Raw genomic sequence first — 24,018 nt, 5'->3', positions numbered from 1 at the left:
ATACTTGCTCAAATAAAAGAAAACAAAAAGTGGGTATACATAATCGTTTGAACATTTATATTGTCAATGTCTTGAACTTTCAATTAGTGAATAGTATTACAATGGATAACCTCAAAATTAGAGAAAGAGCTCTCAAGGCATCCCACTAGTCAAGTCATGAGAAATAACACACCAAATTCAGACAAGTTGGTAGAAAATACCCTCAACGACCAAATCAGAGCATAAATTTCTTCAGTGTCGATAATTACTGCTGAAAATATCTATTCAACAAAGAATGAGATGAACTATGTAAATTCTACTAGTAGCCTTCTTTTGGGGTTCGTTCATGGTATGATTTTGGGGTTCGTTCATGGTATGATTTGTTTAATAGGCTTGACACTAAGGTTATATGTTGTGAGATCTCTGTTGGTTGGAGAGAGGAATAAAGCGGATAATATCGGCTAGCGGTAGACATTTTAGAGAGTCATTTAAAGAAATTTAAAGAAACCCCTGAAAAAATCGGTCTGGGAACTAACCATGAAGATGTGCCAAAGACTTCAAGGCCACAATGGTATTGATATTATCCACTTTAAGCATAAGTCCAGTGGGTTTATTTGGGCTTCCACAAAAGGCCTCGTACAATAAAATGTATTCCTTACTTATAAACCTAAATTAGCGAAGGTAAGATTCCCTCCCAACAATCTTCAACCGTTTGGGTGGAGGATGCTCAAGTCTGTTGGATCACAGTGAGGGCCAATACCGAGGGCCATACCGCCTTGTTTGCAAACTGGGTAATTGTTTAATCGCAGAATTAATTATACTATTCACAACTCAATTCACCTATTAATAATATGATATTGTCTACTTTGAGCATAAGCTGTCATCGGTTTACATTTGATTTCCAAGTCTCGTGCCAATAGAGATGTGTTTCTTATTTATAAACACGTGATCAATTTTTAATTAGCCGACCTGGGACTCCTCCCCCAACCGTCCTCAACATCAGTAATTTATTGAATAATAAATCCAAGACTGGTTTGGGTTTTGTATTAATTTAAAATAGTCCATCAACTTAGAAATTTTTTAGACAAGTTCCATCCAATTTGTTGAAGAGAATTTAAATTCTCTGTCCCCCAAAGAATCAAATCAAAGTCCTTAAATTCTCAGCAACAAGCTCAATTTCACTTCCATCTCAAAACCTTTCAACAACTTTCACCATCTTCATCCTTTCCCTTCGCATGGGGCGACAAATCGAGACGCTCATTCGACTCATGATCGCAAACATACTCATCCTATCACTGCTGGTTACGCAGCAACGGCGGTAGCAGCATCTCAAGCCTTACTCGGGTGGGACGATTGGTGTGGCGACTTGCAGATTCCATATCCATTTGGCACAAAGAAAGGGTGTTACCTAAACAAAAAAAATTTAATTACCTGTAACACAACTCATTTCGATCGCCCAACGCCATTTCTCCGGGCCAGCAACATTCGAGTTACGAATATATCCATCTCCGGTGAGCTCCAGATCTTACACTTCACAGCCAAAGATTGCTACCCCAAAAACAACACCCTTGATGCACGTCCGTCCTCCGCCGGTTTCAAGTTATTAGAATTCATAGTTTCCAGTACCAAAAACAAGTTCATTGTCATTGGCTGTGAAACTTACGCTTATCTTTCTGGCCTAATCGAGGGGCAAAGCTATAGAACAGCATGCGTGGCGTTGTGTGATAACATCACCACCGTAAGAGATGGCGCCTGCTCTGGTAATGGGTGCTGTCAGCTAGACATCCCCAGCGGCTTAAAGCGTTTGAATTATACTGTGTCGAGCTTCGAAGATCATAATGGTGTCTTGAGTTTTAGTTCATGTGGGTATGCCTTTGTGACTGAGGAAGACAAGTTTCATTTCTCGGCGGCTTATATTCGTAATTTCACACGAAAGAGAGTTCCGGCGGTGCTTGATTGGGGTATTAGTAATACCACTTGCTTGACGGCTAACAACAAAAGTAATTGTATTTGTGGGCCCAATAGCATGATGGTTAACTCTCTCCCTGATGGATCTGAATATCGATGTGGGTGCTTGGAAGGGTTTGAGGGTAATCCTTATCTTCTTCAAGGATGTCAAGGTAAAGTGTTTGGGATTGTTAGAATTGTTGGAAATGATAATTGGGGTGTGGATTTGAAGTATTGTTTTGAATTTTGTTGTTGTTTCAGATATGGATGAATGTAGCTCCTCTTATTCTTTCATTCAATCCGGAACCCCAAAGCTACAAGAAAGACGAGACTACAACCGCTACTTGCCTGGATGAAAGGCTGAATAAGTGCAAGTTTGAGTGTGTTAACACTGCAGGGAACTATACTTGTAATTGTCCAAAGGGTTTTAAAGGAGATGGACGACTGGGGGAGAAGGTTGCACTCAAAGCTCCAAGCCTTTTGACGTGCACGTCGTCATTGGTGAGTTAATTTGATATTTCCATGTTTCACGTTTCACGTTTAAGATTTGGATCAATATTCGACCACGTTGTTTAGAGAGGGAAACGTAGGATGTGGAAACCTCTCCTAGCAAACAGGTTTTGAAAACGTTGAGATTAGTCTGATATGAAAAGTCTAAAGAGGACAATATCGGTTAACGGTGAGCTTGGGCTGTTACAGATAGTATCAGAGCCAGACACCGGGTGGTGTGTGCTAACGAAAACGTTGGGATCTCAAGGAGGTGGATTGTGAGATCCTACGTAGGTTGGAGAGAGGAACGAAGGGAATAGACGTTTTTTTAGAGGAAACCTAAAAGAAAAAACGTAAAGAGGACAATATCAGCTAGATGTGGATTTAGAATGTTACAGATTTGGTATCTAATGACCCTACATGTTTCTCTCAACATGTTTTATCTTACTCTAAACTAATATAAAATTGATCAAAGTAAAACACTTTAGAACTTTAAAATTTCTATGATTGAGCCACCGAAAATAAATGTACACTATAACTTTTAATTCTTTTAAACTTTTTTTATCATCCTTCTCAATCAGGTACTACTGCTTCATTCATGTATCTATTTGCAGGAATTTGGGTGGGGTTGGCAGTCTTAGTAATTGGGAGTACACGGCTATACTTGGGCTACAGAAAGTGGAAGCTCATCAAACTAAAAGAGAAGTTTTTCGAGGAAAATGGAGGCTTAATGCTTCAACGACATCTCTCTCAATGGAAATCATCCACAGACACAGTCACAATCTTCACCCAAGAGGAGCTAGACAAGGCCACAAACAAGTACGATGAAAGCGCCGTGATTGGAAAAGGCGGCTACGGCACAGTCTACAAAGGCATCTTACCCGACGGCTCAGTAGTAGCAATCAAAAAATCAAAATTAGTAGACCAATCCCAAACATCCCAATTCATCAATGAAGTCATTGTTCTTTCCCAAATCAACCATTGAAACGTGGTCAAGCTCTTAGGGTGTTGTTTGGAGACCCAAGTCCCATTATTGGTCTACGAGTTCGTCACCAACGGCACCCTCTTCGATCACATCCATGACACTACCAAACACGTCCCACTTTCTTGGGAAGCTCGCTTGAGAATCGCTTCCGAAACAGCCGGTGTCATTTCGTATTTGCATTCTTCAGCTTCTATTCCCATAATCCACAGAGATATCAAGACTACTAACATACTTTTAGACAATAATTACACTGCAAAGGTCTCTGATTTTGGTGCTTCCAAGTTGGTTCCATTGGATCAAACTCAATTATCCACTATGGTGCAAGGGACTCTTGGATATTTGGACCCGGAGTATTTGTTAACAAGTGAGTTGACGGAGAAGAGCGATGTGTATAGCTTTGGAATTGTGCTTCTAGAGCTGATAACCGGGAAGAAGTGAGTTTACGAAAATATCAACGCACTAGCAAACTGGTTTCTATAAACTATAAGTCTCTTTAAACGAAAATTTTATACTCAGTTTCCACTCTCAAATCAAGTGGGACAGTGGTTTTTTCCTTCATACAAAGACCAATAAATCTCCCTTTAATGAGGATGATTGTAGATTTTACGTTGGGCGACCCATGGTGAGGAACAACCAAGCCAACGCACAAAGAATGAGATGGAACTGTGTAAATTGTACTAGTACCCCATTCTTTTGTGGTTCATGGTATAATTTGTTTAATAGGCCTGAAACTAAGGTTATATTTTGTGAGATCCACGTTCGTTGGAGAGGAACAAAACATTTCTTATCAGAATATTGAAACTTCTTCTTAGTAGATGGTTTTTGAAATCGTGAGTCTAATGACAATATGTAATAGGACAAAACGGACAGTATCTCAGAGCGGTGGGCTTGGACGGTTACAAATGGTATTAAAGCTAGACATCGAGTTGTGTGCGAGCGGGAGTGCTGGCCTCCAAGAGGGAAGATTGTGAGATCCCACATCAATTGGAGAGGGGTGTTGAGGATTGTTGGGAGGGAGTCTCACATTGGCTAATTTAGGAAATAATCATCGGTTTATAAGTAGGAATATGATCTCCTCTCCAAAGCAAATCAAAGTCATGAGAGTTTATGTTCAAAGTAGATAATATCATACTATTGTGGAAATCTGTGATTCCTAACATATTATTAGAGTCATACCCTTAACTTAGCTATGTCAATAGAATCCTCAAATGCCGAACTAAGAAGTTGCGAGTCTCGAAAGTGTAGTCAAAAGTGATTCAAGTGTCAAACAAAGGTGTATTTTGTTCGAGAACTCCAGAGAAGGAGTTGAGCCTCGATTAAGGGAAGGCTATTCGAGGGCTTAAAGTCATTAAAGCTTATGCTCAAAGTGGACAATATCATAGTAGGAAAAGAGTCAAGCCTCAATTAAGGGGAAATTGTTTGAGGGCTCCACGAGCCTCACGAGAGGCTCGTATATAAGTAGGAATATCATCCCCATTGATACGAGGCCTTTTGGGAATACGTAACCGAGACAAGGCTTGTGGACCATATCTCCACAGGCCTCAGGAGAGACTCATTTATAAGTAGGAATATCATTCTCATTGGTATGAGGCCTTTTAGGAATATCATCCTCTAAATTAGCCAATGTGAGACTTTCTTCCAACCATCTTCAACCGTCTTGGTGGAGGATGCTCAAGTCTATTGGATCAAAGTGATGGCCAATGCCGAGGGCCATGCCACCTTATTCGCAAATTGGGTAGCGGTTTAATCGTAAAATTAAATCAAAACAAAATTAATTATACCATTCAAAACTCAATTCACCAATTACAACAAAAATTCAACCATAAATATAATTTTAATTTAAAAAATTCACCAATTGTATTTTCCTACATGGCATATCTGAGTCAATCTGAAAAAAAAAATGTGAAAAACGTTTTTAAAAAAAGGTACGATTTTATTATTATTAAATAGAAATTAGTTGATAATTAATTTATTTATTTTATCTAGATAAAATAAAACAAAACAAAATAAAATGCAGCCATTGACCTATTTTGCAGCCTTTTAAAAGTCTTGTGGAAATATTTAAAAGGCAGATTGTCTAATTTGATTTGGTCGTTAATAATACGCCAAGACAAAGTCCTCTTACTTTAGGCGTCAACGTTTACCATTCTTAAAGCATGTCATGTTCGACTATCTTTAAACACGATTTATGCCTTTATACGATGTTCTAGGGTTTGATTAGATTGAGTTTGAGATATATTTCGATCCAGTTAAATGTATTCTTTACTCATAAATTCATGATCAACCCTGTAATTTGACCGATGTGGGATTTTTTTTTCAGAAGCCCCCGAACAAAGTCCACCATTTATTCAACACTTCAGAACTTTATTGATATGCCTAAGTTAAGAGCATGTGGTTGATATCATGTTAGGAAACACAACTCTCCATAATTATATGATATTGAAGATTTATTGACATGAGTATGACTCTGATACTATATTAGGAATCACAATTCTTCGCAATAATATGATATTGTTCACTTTGAGCATAAGCTCTCACGATTTTACTTTTGGTTTTCTTAAACGGTCTTGTACCAATGGAGATGTATTTCTTACTTATAAACACGTGATCGACCCTTAATTAACGACGTGGACTCTTCTCTCAATAATCCTCGAACATCAGTAATTTATAAAATAATGAATCGAAAGTTGTGTTTGGGTTTTGTATTTATTTAAAATATTCCATCAACTTGCAACTTTTTAGACAAGTTCCTTCCAATTTCTTGAATAGAATTTAAATTCTCTCTCCAACAAAGAATCAAAGTCCTTAAATTCTCCATTTTCTTCAACAACTTTCACCTTCTTCATCATTTCCCTTCTAACTTACAACGATTCTTCGTCATGGGGCGTCAAATCAAGACGCATATTCGACTCATGATCATAAACATACTCATCCTCTCACCGTCCGTTTATGCAGTAGCATCTCAAGCCTTGCTCGGGTGCGACGATCGGTGTGGCGACTTACAGATTCCATATCCATTCGGCACAAGGGAAGGGTGTTACCTAAACAAAAATTTCTTGATTACTTGTAACACAACTCATTTCGATCCCCCGAGGCCATTTCTCCGGACCGGCAACATTCAAGTTACGAATATATCCATCTCCGGTGAGCTCCAAATCTTGCACTTTGGGGCCAAAGATTGCTACCCCAAAAACAATAGCCTCGACGCACGTCGGACCTCCGCCACTCTCAACTTATCCACGTTCACAGTTTCCAGTACCAAAAACAAGTTCACTGTTATCGGCTGTGATACATACGCTTTTCTTTCTGGCCAAATCGAGGGGCAAAGCTATAGAACAGCATGCGTGGCGTTGTGTGATAACATCACCACAGTAAGAGATGGCGCCTGCTCTGGTAATGGGTGCTGTCAGCTTGACATCCCTAGCGGCTTAAAGGGTTTGAGATATAGGGTGCGCAGCTTCGACAATCACACCGACGTCTTCAGCTTTAATCCATGTGGGTATGCCTTTGTGACTGAGGAAGACAAGTTTCATTTCTCGGCGGCTTATATTCGCAATTTCCCACAAAGGCAAGTTCCTGTTGTGCTTGATTGGGGCATTAGTAATACCACTTGCTCCACGGCTAACAACAAAAGTAACTGTATTTGTGGGCCCAATAGCATGATGGTTAACGTTCTCCCTGATGGATCTGAATATCGTTGTGGGTGCTTGGATGGGTTTGAGGGTAATCCTTATCTTCCTCGAGGATGTCAAGGTAAAGTGTTTGGGATTGTTAGAATTGTTGGAAATGATAATTGGGGTGTTGATTTGAAGTGTTGTTTTGAATTTTGTTGTTGTTTCAGATATTGATGAATGTAGGGATGAAAGGCTGAATGATTGCAAGTTTGAGTGTGTTAACACTAAAGGGAACTATACTTGTAATTGTCCGGAGGGTTTTAAAGGTGATGGACGACGTGGGGGTGAAGGTTGCACTCGAAGCTCCAAGTCTTTTGTTCAAGTTATCATTGGTGAGTTCATTTGATATTTGTGTTGTAATGTCTTGGTGTTTAAGATTTGGATTAAGGTTTAAAATTCTGTGAGATTTCATATTGGTTGGAGAGGGGAATGAAAGATGTGGAGACCTCTTCGTAGCAGATGGATTTTAAAAATGAGGGTTGGTCCGACAAGAAAAGTCTAAAGAGGACAATATCTGCTGGCGGTGGGCTTGGGCTGTTACAAATAGTATCAGAGCCAAATATTGGGTGGTGTGCCAGTGAAGACGCTGGCTCCAAGGGAGTGGATTGTGAGATCCCACATCTATTGGAGAGAGGAATGAAGGGTGTGGAAATGAAATCTCTCTTTAACAGACTCGTTTTATAAACCTTGAGGGTTAGCTCGATAGGAAAAGCTTAAAAATGACAATATCTGCTAGTGGTGGGTTTGAGCTATTACAAATGGCAGAACTAGACACCGGCGGTGTGCCAACGAGAAAGCTAGGTCCCCAAAGGAATGGATTGTGAGATCTCACATCAACTAGAGAGGGGAATGAAGGGTGTGGAAATCTCTCCGTAGCAAACACATTTTAGAAACCTTAAGGGGAAACTCAAAAGGGAAAACTCAAAGAAGACAATATCTATTACCGGTGGGCTTGGACTGTTACAAATGATATCAGAGCCAGACACCGGACAGTATGCCAGCGAGGACGTTGTGCCCCCCAAAGGAGTGGATTGTGAGATCCCACATCGGTTGGAGAACAGAACGAAGGGTGTGGAAACCTCTCTCTAGCAGACGCGTTTTTAGAAACCTTGAGGGAAAATCAGAAAGAGAAAGTCCAAAAAAGACAACATCTGTTAGTGGTGGGCTTGAGCTGTTACAGGTTCGATACGTGATGATTCTACATGGTTCTCTCAACCTACTTTATCCTCACCCTAAACTAATATCAAGTAAAACACGGTTAACTTTAAAATTCCTATGATTTAGCCACTTAAAAAAGAAGGTGCATCTTCCCTTTAATCCTCTAAGTTTTTCTTATTCTATACTTAAGATCACTCTCATTTAAATATGGTCTCAATTCATTTATGCACCTATTCTAAGAATGATGTCACATCTATATCTATTCGTTCTTTGTATGTGTTTCATCTTCTCCTACTTAAGCTCTATTTTGTCGTACAAATCTTTACAATTTATGAAACAAAATGCAGGAGTATCCGTGGGGTTCACAGTCTTAGTAATTGGGAGTACATGGCTATACTTAGGCTACAGAAAATGGAAGCTCATCAAACTAAAAGAGAAGTTCTTCGAGGAAAATGGAGGCTTAATGCTTCAACGACATCTCTCTCAATGGAAATCATCCACAGACACAGTCACAATCTTCACCCAAGAGGAGCTAGACAAGGCCACAAACAAGTACGATGAAAGCGCCGTGATTGGAAAAGGCGGCTACGGCACAGTCTACAAAGGCATCTTACCCGACGGCTCAGTAGTAGCAATCAAAAAATCAAAATTAGTAGACCAATCCCAAACATCCCAATTCATCAATGAAGTCATTGTTCTTTCCCAAATCAACCATCGAAACGTGGTCAAGCTCTTAGGGTGTTGTTTGGAGACCCAAGTCCCATTATTGGTCTACGAGTTCGTCACCAATGGCACCCTCTTCGATCACATCCATGACACTACCAAACACGTCCCACTTTCTTGGAAAGCTCGCTTGAGAATCGCTTTGGAAACAGCCGGAGTCATTTCGTATTTGCATTCATCCGCTTCCACTCCAATTATCCATAGAGATATCAAGACGACCAACATACTTTTAGATGATAATTACAATGCAAAGGTCTCTGATTTTGGTGCTTCCAAGTTGGTTCCATTGGATCAAACTCAATTATCCACTATGGTGCAAGGGACTCTTGGATATTTGGACCCGGAGTATTTGTTAACGAGTGAGTTGACGGAGAAGAGCGATGTGTATAGTTTTGGAATTGTGCTTCTAGAGCTGATAACCGGGAAGAAGGCGGTGAGTTTCGAGGGGCCGGAAGCGGAGAGGAATTTAGCTATGTATGTTCTATGTGCAATGAAGGAAGATCGGTTGGGGGAGGTTGTGGAGAAGGGAATGGCGAGGGAAGGGGAGTTTGAGCAGATAAAAGATGTGGGGAAGGTTGCGAGGAAGTGCTTGAGAATAAGTGGGGAGGAGCGGCCGAGCATGAAGGAGGTGGTCATGGAGTTGGAGGGTTTGAGAGTGATGGCTGAACATGAGTGGGTTGATGAAGAAAATTTGGTGGCAGATGGAGCTTCGAATATATTTGTGGTGAGTGGGAGTACAAATGTTGTGGATGATAGCATGAAAGTTCAGGTTTTGCCACTGATTCATGATGGAAGATGATGAATTGTTTGATGAGCTCAAGATCGTTGGTTACCCAAATTGCTTATACTTTGAATTTCAATTCCCAACTTCATTATGTACTAAATGTTTTGGAGTTTTCTATTAATGTTATTGGTTGAATCTTCTTAAAAACAAGTAAAACTTGCTCGAGGTGCCCTTTAAAATACATTGAAAGAACGTTCAAACAAATAAAACAAACGAAATCTTACAAGTATCAATATAAATGTGTCAATAGTTCAATCACTATAACGGCCTAAGCCCACTACTAATAGATCCTGTCGTCTTTGGACTTTTCCTTTCGGGCTTGTGTGAGCGATAGAGGTAGACACGAGGATGATGTGCCAACAAGGAAGCTATTCCCTAAAGAGCTTAGACATGAGGCGGTGTGCCAGTAAAGACGCTGGGCCCTGAAGGGGGTGGATTTAGTAGGGGTCCCACATCGATAGGAGAAAGGAACGAGTGCCCGCGAGGACGCTGAGCTTCGAAGGGGGTGGATTGTGAAAATTCTACGTTGGAGAGGAGAACGAAACACCGTTTATAAAGGTATGGAAATCTTTCCCTAGCAAATGCGTAATGGGGAAGCCCATAAGGGAAAGCACAAAAATCTTGAGGGGAAGCCCGGAAGAGAAATCCTTAAGAGGACAATATCTATGTAACTTAGGACCCATGGAGAGGAACAACCAATCTCAATGCACACTCAAGACCCTCAAGAGGCACTAACCATGGAAAATTGAGCCTATCCCGACGTGGGATCTAATAGTTTATTTATTTTTATTCATTATGCATTAAATATCGTGGAAGTCGAAGTAGACATGTCATCGGAGTGGAATAGGGACGAGGAAGCTTTCCTCATCTCCATCCCACCTCCTATATTATTTTCCGTCCCTATAAATTTTCATATTTATTTTCGTGGAGTTGAACCGTAACGAAATTTTTTCCAATTTTTCCGTGTTTTTCTTAAAATATATTCCTTTCAAATAATTTTTAAATATAATTATATTTAAAAAAAACTGTAAAATGTTATAATAAAATGAATAATATTTCATAAGAAACAATATAATATAATATCGTGCAAATTGAGAAATGCAACCGGAGACGATGACGGAGACGTGTCAACACTCATCTTTAGCCACATCAGCACCTTATCTACAACTTATCAAAAATGCAACCGTCGACGATGACGTGTCACAAATTTCAGAATCCTTGACAAATCAAAAAACATTTAGCCTCACCTTTTTTAAAATTAAAAAAAAAAAAAAAATTAAATGTTGGAAAGAAAGATCGATGTGTGTGGAGGGAGATCTGTGGCCTCAGATTTGGGGTTTGAATCACTGAGACCACATGACTGAGAAGAAAGAAAGAAACTACGAACCCCATCTCTCTACATCCAAGAGATACCACAATGGTTGGTTCTCATTCTGAACGATGAAGGCGAAGAAGAAGACCCCTATGCGTCTTCCATGGCCTTTCATTGCGCTCGTTACTCTTTTTCCCCTTCTCCAAGCAAACCCAAGTTCAAATTAGTGCTCGGAAACAAGCCTGTGGTTCTGTTTTCTTCCCTTCGATCCACTCGGGCTTCTTACAATACTCTCGTCTCTGAGGTAACCTTTCTTCTTCTTCTTCTTCTTTTATTTGATTTTTGTTCATGTGGGTTCTCGCATTGCTGCATTTTTGTTCATTGGAGATCGATTCGGGTTTTGTGGGAGTTGTTCTTATCGTTACACTTGCGGGCTCAGGCTTGTTTGGATTCTGTTGATGAATGTTGGGTTTGATCCAGATGGTATGTCTAACTTTGCTGAAGAAACTAATTGCCAAAATTTGTGGGTTTCGTGTTGATTCTAAGTTCTAGCTCATTCTTGCCTCATTGCCTCAAATTCCATGCGTTGCTGAATTTTCTGTATGCAACGTACTTAATAGTGCTTCTGTAAACAAGCTTAAGAAGTGAACTAGGGAAGGAGCATCGGCTAATTAAGGGGTTGATCATGAGTTTATAAGTAAGAAACACTATCTCCATTGCTATGAGGTCTTTTGGGAAAACCAAAAGGAGTTTATGCTCAAAGTGGATAATATCATACCATTGTGAAGGTCCGTGATTTCTAACATGGTATCAAAGTCATGCCTTTAACTTAACCAGGTTAATAAAATCCTCAAATATTGAACAAAAAAGTTGTGAGCCTCGAAGGTGTAGTCAAAAGTGACTCCAAGTGTTGAAAAAATGGTGCACTTTGTCCGATGGCTCCAAAGAAGGATTCAAGCCTCGATTTAAGGGAGTTTGTTAAAAAAAGGGTGTACTTTGTTCTAGAGCTCTAGAGAAGGAGTCGAGCCTCGATTAAGGGGAGGTTGTTCAAGGGCTCCATAGACCTCCGGGGAGGCTGAATGTTGTACTTCGTTCGAGGGAAAATTTGTTGAGAATTGTTGGGAGAGGAGTCTCACGTCAACGAATTAAGGAGTTGATCATGAGTTTATAAGTAAAGAACACTATCTCAACAAAAGTAAAGTTATGAGAACTTATGTTCAAAGTGGATAATAGTATATCATTGTGAAGGTCCATGATTTCTAACATTCTGAACAGTAGACGCAGTATAATTTTGGCAGAATCCCTGACGATGTTTGTCTGTACTTTCTGTCAAATTTGTGTTACTCTGTCTTATGATGCTTTGATCTTTGGTAGGCTGTCAGGATATTGGTTCCTCCAGCAAGATTTGAAGCTTCAAAGTTAAAAGTTGAATTCACTAGGGAGGTGAACAAGTGTGCAGGAATCACCCCAAGAACGTATATACTATCGCATTGCGACTTCACCGCTAATCTCACCTTAACCATCTCTGATGTTATCAACCTTGATCAGGTACGAACTTATTGCTACTTAATGTGTGTGACTGTGTGTGGAACAACACATTGTGTTTCTGTTCTTATATTTGGGTGTGTGAATGCATACAGTTGAGAGGTTGGTACAACAAGGATGATGTGGTTGCTGAGTGGAAGAAAGTGAAAGATGAAATGTGTCTTCATGTACATTGCTATGTGAGCGGTCCTAATTCTTTGCTTGATCTTACTGCTGAGTTTAGATACCACATTTTCTCCAAAGAATTGCCTCTCGTAAGTTTTTTCTTTTCCCACATTCCATCATAACTCACGTCCAAATTTGTTGGAAAAATTATTCGATGCAGTCGGCTGCTTGGTGTAAAACTTTTTGTAACAGGCTAAGCCCGTCATCAGTAGATATTGTCTTCTTCGGATTTTCCCTTTCGAATTTCCCCTCAAGATTTTAAAACGCGTCTACTATCGAGAGGGTCTTAACCCTACTCCGATCAGTGGCTCACACCGTCTGACAATTGGCTCTAATACCATTTGTAACAGCCCAAGGTCATTGCTATTAGATATTGTCTTCTTTGTGCTTTTATTTTTTAACTTCTCCTTAAGGTTTTAAAACACATCTACTAGGTCTAGCCCTACTCCGACCATAGCCTTTATTGTGAGATCCAACCTTGATTGGAGAGGAGAACAACGCATTTCTTTTAAGGGTGTGAAAACCTCTCTAGTAGACACGTTTTAAAACTTTGAGGAGAAGCTCAAAGAGAACAATATTTACTGGTAGGCTGTTACAAACACACGGTTTCAGAAACCACAAACCTGAAACCAAACAAAATGTGCCTTAGCTGTTGGAGAACTCTCAGGCCTAACCTATCATGATGGAAGTGCATATCATAGCAATGGTTAAGATTGGTATAAAGCTAAAATCATATGTTTTTGTAAAACCAGGTACTTGAATCTGTCTTATATGGAGATTCAATTCTATTTAGGGAGAATCCCGAGCTGCTAGATGCCTTAGTCAGGGTATATTTCCATTCCAGTTCACAAAAGTATAATCGACTCGAATGCTGGGGGCCACTCAAGGATGCTGTACAGGTAAACTTGAGGTATTATGAAAATTTCATTGAATGCTTGATCTAGAAACCTTGATGCCTTCTGTTTCAATCCTTTCTTTTGCCTGCATTTTTCAGGGGAGGCATCATCATATGCAAGGGCTCCTAAGGGCAAGTCAGGATGTGTCCTCTCCTAAAAAGTTGAGAACCCCCAAATCAATTTTTCAAGCTCTCTTTGCCTTCCTTCTCTGAACTTCATTGCATCAACTGGTAAACTGCTAATCTCCAAGAAGTAGCTATCTTTTAAGTTTTAACATCCATTTAATGTAATTCCTTTGTGGAAGGGGCAAAAGAGTACTCTTGGTTTGTTGAATGTATGGGAGAGGTAATTCTGTGGGTCAGTTTATTCTTTGGCCCAAAAAAAAAAAGAGGCAGATTTGTTCCTGCAATTCTTGTGTAAATGACATTATACTTTTAAACCATTTAATCCATGAACTTTAGTATTCTTTTTTTTTGAGTTCAATAGAAGGATTTGAACCTCTGACCCCTCGACAAGGCGAGGCAAGGCGGGAAGGAGATCAGGGTGTATAATTGCTATGAAACAAAAGAGAGATACCAAATGAATATATCATATAATATATGCAGAGATCAGTGGCTTACTCTAACATCCATCAAAGCAAAATGGATGGCTTTGTCCATGAATATACAACAACCTCGTCACCTGCCTACGTTAAAACAACAATAAGAAAAACACCAAAACGTCAGTCTTTGCTAATCCAGTCTCACAATGGTCGGTTGGATTGCGACGATGAAGATAACTTAAACTGAGCAAACTTCACCAGATCTTTGAAAAGGGCTTCTTCATGCTCTGCAGATCTGGTTGGGGTGGAAGGACTGAGCGACGTGTTGTCATACGAAGAACCACGGGTATTGCTCAAATGGGGCAGAGTGCCTCCTCCTGTAACTGACTTTTGTTGCTCAAAATATTGTTGTCTTTGGTTATATCTCGAGGGTGGGGGAGGGAGGCTTGGAGATTGAGTGTCCCGATGTGCTGCGGGAAGCGGATTCGTGGATATGCTTCTCAGAGGTGGTTCCTCAAACATAGGCTGTCTAGTGTTGAAAGGTAAGGGAGATGAAGTTTGAGGCGAGGGTGGGAAAATTGGAAGGGAATAAGATGGTGGCTCTACAATCCTTGGAGATAGTTGAGGTTTGTGTGCGTCACTGAGATGATCGATCACTTCTACACTAGTTGTCGACTTTGATGAGGGTGAAGAAACTGGACTAACTCGAGATGATTGACCGTTTGCCAATTTGCTGTCCTTTTCAAAAGTGTAATCTTTGGTTGACCTGCAATTCATGTATAACAGTTGCAGTGAGATCTCGAAAGAATAGGTGGAGGTAACAGGGCTCAATTAGTCACCTGCGAGCTAACTGTGTAAAATCATCTTCCGAACCATCGTCCTCAGGGTTCATAAATGGAACCGATGGAATGGGAGGTTCTGTTCTTCTAGCTTCCATCGTGAATGTTCCTTTTGCAATGTCGTCGTGGTCACTGAGTACACGCTGCAGATTGTCATTCAACACCAATCCTTGACATAACAGTTCCTCATCTCTAAAACATTAGCAAATAGAGGGGCATCAGAAATTAAGCATACAGAAAATACATGAGTATGACACGATATCTTACGTGTTCTCGTTCACAAGTATCATGACACGGCGTTGGAATGAACGGCATTGATCAACAAGATCTACAATCACTTCTTCCTTCAGAGCCTGCTAATATGACCATGTCAAAATCTCTAACAAAAATCAACATACTGTGTGCATTATATCTCATTTCACCAACTGAAACCAAGTCCAAATAAGCAAAGTTCAAATTCTTTCTTTTTCAACAGACTTTTCAAGAGGAATACCTCCGGAGTCTTAGGATCCAATGCGCCAAGCATTTCCCATAGAACATCTGCTAGTCCCTGTGCATTTTGAATTTCTGGCAAGCTGTTTAAGTTCAAATTATAATCAGAACCAAATCGGGAGAGGCAAAGTGCAAATAAAAGATAAAATACTAGACTTGAGCAAGAAGAAAGAAGTACAGACATGACGAAGCATTCTAAGAACACTAAATAGCCCCTTGCTTTTTCAAAAAGAAAAGGCTTAAAAGTAAAATTGTCAGATCCCATCGGTTGCGGAGGAGAACAAAGCATTCTTTATAAAGGCGTGGAAACCTCTCCCTAGCATACACATTTTAAAAACCTTGAGGGGAAATCCCAAAAAGAACAATATTCTGCTAGCGGTGGGTCTGGGCCGTTACAAATGGAATCAAAGCCAGACACCGGGCGATGTGCCAACGAAAAGGCTGAGTCTCGAAGAGGGGTGGACATGAGGCGGTGTGCCAACAAGGACGCTGGGCTCAGAAGGGGGGGATTGGTGGGGGTCCCACATCGATTGGAGAAGGGAATGAGTGCCAGCAAGGACGCTGGGTCTCGAAAGGGGGTGAATTGTGAGATCCCACATTGATTGGGGAGGAGAACGACATATTTTTATAAGGGTGTGGAAACCTCTCCCTAGCAAATACGTTTTAAAAACCTTGAGGGGAAGCCCAAAAGGAAAAGCCCAAAGAGGACAATATCCGATAATGGTGGGCTTGGGCGGTTACAAAAATAGTCCAGACAGAATTAACACTATACCTTAAACCAGAAGCATCGTACTGGAGAGAAGCTTGAGCAGCAAGATCATCATTAGCTGAAACAAGGTGCTCAATAACAGGTTGTATCTGAGGTGAACTAAAGAACTGCTCGACATTCTCCTCTCTCGGTGGAAATCGAAACCCAGCATTCTGTATTACAGAAAACAAATGAGAAATGGCTTAAAAAATTGTTTATCGAAGTAGAAATGGCTTACCTTCAATTCATTGTAGGCTGCATAGTACTGTGGACACTTCCCCTTGGAGTTGCCACCAAATGCTGCTTGCCATGCATCTACCAGAGCTAATATTTTGTCCCGTACATTTAAATCAGGCTGCTTAGATTAAATGAAAGAATACGTTAAACTATTTGTCCAATTCTGTCTAGATTTGTGGTATACCAAACCAAACAACACCATAGATTCATGTCAAGGATAGCAGTACCTTCTTCTTCACAATTTTAAGCATTTCGTGCAGGATATTACGTTCCACCACCAGCTTACAAATGGTATCACTGCAATTTTTGCTTAGAGCCTCCAATGCCTGAATCAATAGAGTTTCAAAAAACGTATAACATGGATAGAGTGTTGACGTTCGCGTCAACTTTTCTTCGGGAAATATCATACTAACAATTACCTTTTGGCATTTTGTTGTTACAAAAAAGAACACAGCTCAACCCAGAAATCTAAGCACATTGTTGTTTAAGGTAAACATTGAACACAGACAAGAAAGACTAAGAGACTCACATGGAGAGCTAGAAGTTGTACTTTAGGATTCTTGCTAGTCAGTCGCTTCTTGAGTATCTTCAATGCATCCTTTGCTTGCCTATTAAGTTTCCATTCAAAACCAAAGCCAACATTTAAAAGCACAACAAATAGTACATATTTGGCTCAAAAGGGAACACAATAACTTGCTTTCATGTGGTTTCGAGTTCACTAAGGGAGGTGTAAACAAATCATATATGTTCATTTCAAACAAACGTTAGAAATTGATGGAAAATATCAAAAACTTTCACAAGATTCAATGGGAAGGAAGCAGTCAATACAGGGGAGTAGAGACAGAGAAGTTTTGGAATCACCTAGGATCCATGTTGATGATATCACAGAGCTCAATATTTATGGCCCAATCGGGAGCTCTAAGCCCATCATTTGTTGCTCTCTCAGCGCAAGCAGCAGCATTGGTAGACATGTCCCTCCGAATCTATTACACCCCAATGAGGCCTTCTGTTCTTGAATCTCCTGAGAAACACAATCCAGAAGGGATATGAAATTCATCTAGAAAAGTAACCTTAAGAAGTGAAATAAACAAAGTGCTGCCGTGGAACAGAAGTCTATCAGAAATCATTGCCATCAATAACTCTCCCTTTATACCTTTAAAAAAGTAACAGCTCTGAAAAGAAAAGATCAACTGATCATGCAAATGAATCTAAACTAGGAGGATTAACACGAGGAGAATCATCAACAAAATTCCTCACAAATAAACAAGAACCCCATAAACAATATTTCCCAATGAAGAACGAAAAAAAGAAGATCATAATATAGAGCATAATTAGTATCATTAGGCGCTGAAAATGAAATCCCGTACATTAATTTTATAGAAATCAAGAAACAGACCAAAAAGCAAAGAGAGTAAAGCAAAAGCAAAGTTACCCACAAACTAAAAAGTTCGCATCGATATGAAGAAAAGCAAAGGAGAGATGGGTCGGGGCTCAAACGAAGCATACCTGACTAGACTTTTCCTCTTGCTGGTTCGATTAGTAGCTTCAGAGGCTTCTCTTTTTCAGAGCTAACTTAGGATTTTCACAGATTCCCAGAAATGAAGAAAAGAATGAACACAAATCAAAGTCGTCGTTACAGACGAGTTCCAATCTGCCAAATGGCGAGAAGGGAGAGCTAAAGAGAAGGGTTTAGTGACCTAAAATTGAAACCGTGGGAGCATTATAGATATTATCGCCACGCATAGAGATTCACAAAGTCTTTTACCATTTCTCTTCTGGTTACTTCCTTTGGTATCTGAGTTTGACTTTGTCGAAGTTTTCGTGGGGAAGATTTCGGCAAAGGGCTGACGCGATTTCCACACTAGAACCGCGTGTTTTCTTGCTGGAGAAGAAGACTCTTCTGAGCAGAGCACCGGCCATGGGTCCCGCTCGGTTTGCGACTCTGCGACACGTGCGTAGTAGATCTTTTGACAGCTTCAACCCGAATGGAAAAGCGGATCGATGGGTCGGATCTGAAACGGTATCGTTTTGAGACTTATTGACCCATTTAGAATCGCTTGGAGTAGTAATACTCGGCCCAACCTATGAATTTGAAATTTAATTAAAATCTCATGATTTTTTTTTTTCTTTTAGTTGAAGAACATAAATAAATTTATAAATAATTTGAATATATGATCATTATCTTACGAAATCACAGATATTCACCATGGTACGATATTGTCCACTTTGAGCTTAAGCTCTCGTACCTTTGTTTTGGGCTTCCCCAAAAGACCACTTTGAGCATATAGCTCTTATACCTTTGCTTTGGAGATAGTATTGTCTCCCCTTAATCGAGGCTCGACTCCTTTCTCTAGAGTCCTTTAACAAAGTATACCCTTTGTTCGACACTTTAGTCACCACTTTTGACTACACCTTCGAGGTCCACAATTCTTTGTTCGACATGGCTAAGTTTAAGGCATGACTCTGATATCATGTTAGGAATCACGGATCTCCACAATGGTATGATGTTATCTACTTTGAGCATAAGCTCTCATGACTTTACTTTGGGATTTCCCAAAATGTCTCATACGAATGGAGATAGTATTTCTCACTTATAAACGCATGATCTTCCACTAAATTAACAAAAGTGAGACTCACTCTTAATAATCTTCAACAAATTAAATATCATAAAAAAAAATTAAAAGTCCCTTAATTCAATTATTTAAACTAATATTAGGGACGTGAATGAATTATATTATAAAATATGAGATACTCTAACACGGTTCCCTGAGAACCAAATGTTTACCAATTTTACTAGAGTAACTTTCTCAAAATTGTAATAAACTATTATTATTCACTCGTCACACTTCCAAATTTTATAATTTTAGAGGGTTTAATTTATCTTATATTTATTTTGATTTATAATTAAAAAAAATGTAATTTGAAGAATATAAAATCCTCCATTAATAAATGTAATTTTGCACTTATAAATTTACACGTGTTTCTTGATAGAGTTAAAAATAATCATTAATGTTTGAGTAGATATTTGAAGGTTTTTTTTTATAAATAAATAAAAAAAATCTGAGTTGATTCTAATCAACAACTTGAAACCTACCAAATTATTTAAATCGCCCATTTATGTTTATATTGACAAAAATATCGTAATAATTATTTTAAAGTGATATCGTAACAAAAAGAAATTCAAATTTAAAATTTTCAAATATATCATTTCCTCTAATGTCCACAAATGAAGCCAAGAGCTTCAATTTCCGGACGTTGTGATGATTGAACAGTTTTTGGCGGGCCATCTTCAATAATTCAACCCTTTTTTTTTTTAACAAAATTACATTATAAATATCCAAAAATAAATTAGTATTTACCGAAAATATGAATTGAAAACTGAGAAAATTATTATAAATATTATTATCTGGAATCTATATTTGTTCTTGAAACTAAGAAGTATAACCAAGAGATATAAAACATGGGAATTAAAGCAGAAAACGAAGGAATAATTTTTATAGAAATAAAACAAAAAGTTATTACATATTAAGATTGATTTGATTTTATTTGATTTGATTTCTCCGATGAAGCTGTTTGTTTTACTCTGGATTTTTGCTTCTGATTGGACTGATACAAAACCAGCAACTCCCTTTTGATTCAGAGTTCCTGTAAATCAAATCAAAGTCAAGATTTCATGAATTATTACCATGGATTTCAGCAAGTTCATGGATCATATGAAGCCAAATTCAAGTAAATTAACGAATCCCAGTTTTTCAGAGTGTTTCCAAGATTCCAACCACCGAATAATTGATGAAATTACGGTTATTCTGGGTTTACCTGCTATTGCTTCTTTCGCTGCTTGTGCTATTGCTGTTGCTACTACTACTGCCGGAGACACTGCCGCCATTCTCGCCGGAGGTTGCTGACGATCTCTTCCTCCACCAGTCTCTGTCCACTTGCGGTGGCTTAGGGGACACTCTCGAACGTCCATTCAACGCCGAGTCGCTTCTAAGATTACTCTTCTTTTTCGTTGAAATTTGCCCTAACGGCATCGGGAAGAACATTTTGAGATAAAATCCACCGCTATTGACGCTTCTACTTCTGGTAACGAGTGCTCTGGTTTCACTCCTCTTCTTGATAGGATCTCTTATGAAGGAAGTTTCAGAGGTGGAATCATATTTCTCGACGGAGGCGCTCTCTTGTTGGCGCAAGTGATGTTCGACAAGATCTTTGAGAGAAAGCTCGTAGGAGGATTCTGGCATGTTCCTGACCATTTCCATGAGCTCCTGCTGTCCTCTGGCGATGGCTTGAGTCCGGGAAGTCGGAGAGAGAGTGCGATTACGCGAGCGATGAAATTGGGGGCTCATCCGAGAATCTGAACCCCAGAGCGTGGGTGAACAGACTCCAGATTCCGATTGCGAGTCGTCATCGTCGACGGCACTGTCCAAGCCTCTGAAAATGATGCAATCTTCGGCGGTATGGATCGGATTTCTAGGGAATTTCATCGTAAGATCTCCCATGGCGGTTGCTCCGTGGAATCTTGGATGGAAGGAATTGGAGAGGAAGCAGTTGAAATGAAATGATTTGTTTATGGTGCGTCTGAAGCGAGAGAGACGAGAGGTGGGTATAGGCTATAGGGGAGAGGTGAGGGGGAGATAATTGTAATTTTGCCGTCTCCCCCAGCGCGTCCATTTCATGGTAACTCGATTAAGTTACCGTCGGTTAAGTTGGTAAATATCCCATCCTTGGGCTTCTTCTTAATTACCTTTTGGAATTTATTAATTACCCATCTAATATAAATTATAAACTTTGACAAAATATTATATTTATTCGTATTTAAGCTAGAAAAAGACATTAAAACTAATATTAATTGTGGAAATAAAAAATGGAGTAGTTAACGTCGATGTCGTTGTAAGTTATGTAATTGATTTCGATTTGAAATTTCAAAGCTCGATTCTTAACCATTTGTAAAGTTTAAATATTCTTAATCAATTTAAATATTTAATGCGTCCAAAATTTTTGGCTGCCTTCTTGAGCCACTTCTAGCTTTAATGGAACAAATTTAGTTTCATTATTCCATTTTTGTTATTATTATTAATAAATTTTATAATATAATTTTGATGATTACGTGTGTTAGTTCCCTGAATCATACAAAATTGATTCATTTTATATATATATATTTAGATATAGATATAGATATAAATTTAAATTAAGCTGATTTTTCTTTTTGTTAATGGGTCGCTAAATATATGATTTTTTAAGTCATAATTAGACAATTAATATGAATATAAAGTATTAAAAATAAAGCAAAAATTCGATAGGAAAAAATTAAATATATTTAAAATATATGTTAGGTAGAGAAAAAAGAAGGGGGCAAACTAAGATTTTATATATATAAGAAAGAAAGATTTTGGAAAATAAAATTTTAAATTATATATATTTATGTTGAGTGGACAATAACAAATTATTTTTAAAACTTTAAAAACTTAGTTTATTTGGGTTTTTTTTTTTAATTTACTATTTATCCACTTATTTAAGGTTTTGATTGAACGAGACAAAAATGTCGTTTTGGACTTCCATCCAAAACGTTATCTCTTACCATAAACATTACAATCAAATTTAGTGGTAAAAGGAAAGATATCTTGAAACGATCTTAAGATAATTTGTCGCAATCGTAATGAAAAAAAGGAAAGAAAAAGTAGAAAAATATTTATTTTTGTTAACTAAATAGGGTAAAAAACTAGTATTAAATTTATTTATGGTCTTGTCTCTTATCTACTTTATCCTTTTATTTGTTAAGTAAAAACGTAGAAAACTTGGTGTAATATGAAATTTTAAATTTTTAGGAATATAACTATTATAAAATATTATTAAAATTATTAAAATATTTACCATTATATTAAAAAATAATTGAAAAAATAAAATAAAATTTAATTACTCTGATTTTAAAAATGATAATTTTTAATTGTTGGGTAAAAACTCATAAATAATCTATGTATATTAGTTTTATTTTAATAATCGGCGGCAAATTTGTAATTTAATGGAAATGGATGGAATATATAATTTAAAAGTGTTTTTAAATTTGAATATTTGAGTACTTATCATGAATATTTAGCAACGTGCAAGTCTTTTCTTTTAAAAAGCATTTATTCCTTTTCTTTTAAAGTCTATTTTAAATCTTATTCAAAATTTTTATTTTATATTATTTCAAATATTAATAAAGTAGTATAATCTCATAATTAGCCTAAATATACTAAATGATCTTAAGGTAATTCTCAATTAGACCCAAAAGAATTTTAAATTTTATTAACCAAAATTTTAGCTCTGTTTGACACAAAATAATAATAATAATAATAATAATAATAATAATAATAATGTAGGTCTTGAATTTATTATTGGTTTTTAAAAATCTAAAGTCTATAAACATTATATATATATATATATATCTTTTGTTGTCTTTTTTTTTTTTATATAAATATTTTAAATTTTAAAATTTTTAACAATTAAAAAAGAGTACTTTTGAAAATTTTATTTTAAAAATTGTGTACCACAAAAAAAAAAAAAAAAAAAAAAAAAAAAAAAATTGTGATAAAACTAGCATAATAAAAAAAAAAACTTAAAGATTGAGAAATTAGTATTATTATTGTATAAATACATTTACATAGATAATATATAAATATCTTAATAAAATTCCTATTAATAAATTTATTTATTTTTTTCTTGCGAAAAGAATTGATGGAGAGTTTTTAATATATTAAGGATAACTTGAGAATGTGGCAAGAATTGGACTTAAAAAGATTAGTAAGAACTTAATATATATACATACATATATATATATATATATATATATATATATATATATGTATGTATGTATACATGTGATAGGTTCAGTCATTTATCAGGCTTATAAAAAAATATATATTAGTTTTTCATTTAATAAACTCATGCTGTCACGTTATTTCTTATAGTAATATTTCGATAGTAGACTTTATATGGAAAATAAAAAATAAATGTACTTCTAGAAGTATTCGTGTAACATAAAAAGGAGAAAATTATATTATATTGTTTCTAGAATTCCAAAATTCGTGATTAAACGCTTTAGATTTAAATTATTAATTCGTGACAAAAGAAGTTAAATATTAACCGAACCTTAAAAAAAAATGACGTCATATTAAATTGTTTTTTAGTTTAATCTTATTTTAGTTATAATATTTTTTTTTTTTGTAATATGGATTGAAATTACTCAAAGTAAATGAAAAATAGAATAAAGTGGAAAAAAACTAAATTTAATAAAAATTAAAAAAGACATATAATTTAGAAGAGAGACATAGCGTCCTTGCTGACATACTGCAAAGTGACCTTCCAAATCCTTATAAGAAAGACTTTGTTCTCCTTTCAAACCGATAGGAGATCTCACAATCTACACCCTTGGAGGCCCAGTGTCCTTGATGGCACAACGTCCAGTGACTAACTCTGATACCATTTGTAATAGTCTAAGCTCACCACTACCCAATATTGTTCACTT

At 37.5% G+C, this 24,018-nt stretch overlaps 4 protein-coding genes and 1 pseudogene across 4 annotated transcripts; 3 read left to right on the top strand and 2 right to left on the bottom strand.

The window, feature by feature from the left end:
- Positions 1–1,214: 1,214 nt before the first annotated feature.
- On the top strand, positions 1,215–3,838 carry LOC111486864 (annotated as a pseudogene).
- Positions 3,839–6,231: 2,393 nt separating this feature from the next.
- LOC111486858 (wall-associated receptor kinase 2-like) lies at positions 6,232–9,889 on the top strand. Its single transcript, XM_023134002.1, has 3 exons — positions 6,232–7,153; positions 7,242–7,406; positions 8,580–9,889. The coding sequence occupies exons 1-3, from the start codon at positions 6,280–6,282 to the stop codon at positions 9,752–9,754; spliced, it is 2,214 nt and encodes a 737-aa protein (XP_022989770.1). The 5' UTR covers positions 6,232–6,279; the 3' UTR covers positions 9,755–9,889.
- Positions 9,890–11,019: 1,130 nt separating this feature from the next.
- Positions 11,020–14,123, top strand: LOC111486879 (protein STAY-GREEN LIKE, chloroplastic-like). Its single transcript, XM_023134033.1, has 5 exons — positions 11,020–11,355; positions 12,426–12,599; positions 12,692–12,850; positions 13,514–13,660; positions 13,756–14,123. Exons 1-5 carry the CDS (start codon positions 11,215–11,217, stop codon positions 13,867–13,869), a joined length of 735 nt encoding a protein of 244 aa, XP_022989801.1. The 5' UTR covers positions 11,020–11,214; the 3' UTR covers positions 13,870–14,123.
- A 104-nt stretch (positions 14,124–14,227) lies between these two features.
- Positions 14,228–18,437, bottom strand: LOC111486868 (TOM1-like protein 4). Its single transcript, XM_023134018.1, has 10 exons — positions 18,021–18,437; positions 17,376–17,535; positions 17,044–17,122; positions 16,742–16,840; positions 16,516–16,632; positions 16,302–16,450; positions 15,531–15,612; positions 15,305–15,390; positions 15,038–15,229; positions 14,228–14,964 (listed from the first exon to the last, which is right to left on the bottom strand). The coding sequence occupies exons 2-10, from the start codon at positions 17,483–17,485 to the stop codon at positions 14,400–14,402; spliced, it is 1,479 nt and encodes a 492-aa protein (XP_022989786.1). The 5' UTR covers positions 17,486–17,535; positions 18,021–18,437; the 3' UTR covers positions 14,228–14,399.
- Positions 18,438–19,919: 1,482 nt separating this feature from the next.
- LOC111486878 lies at positions 19,920–21,123 on the bottom strand. Its single transcript, XM_023134032.1, has 2 exons — positions 20,331–21,123; positions 19,920–20,159 (listed from the first exon to the last, which is right to left on the bottom strand). Exons 1-2 carry the CDS (start codon positions 21,011–21,013, stop codon positions 20,093–20,095), a joined length of 750 nt encoding a protein of 249 aa, XP_022989800.1. The 5' UTR covers positions 21,014–21,123; the 3' UTR covers positions 19,920–20,092.
- Between the last annotated feature and the right edge of the window lie 2,895 nt (positions 21,124–24,018).

The sequence above is a fragment of the Cucurbita maxima genome, unplaced genomic scaffold (assembly GCF_002738345.1).
Source record: "Cucurbita maxima cultivar Rimu unplaced genomic scaffold, Cmax_1.0 Cma_Scf00012, whole genome shotgun sequence".
Lineage (NCBI taxonomy): Eukaryota > Viridiplantae > Streptophyta > Magnoliopsida > Cucurbitales > Cucurbitaceae > Cucurbita > Cucurbita maxima.
The sequence above is the reverse complement of the archived record's forward strand: the minus strand, read 5'-3'. Positions and strand labels throughout refer to the sequence as shown.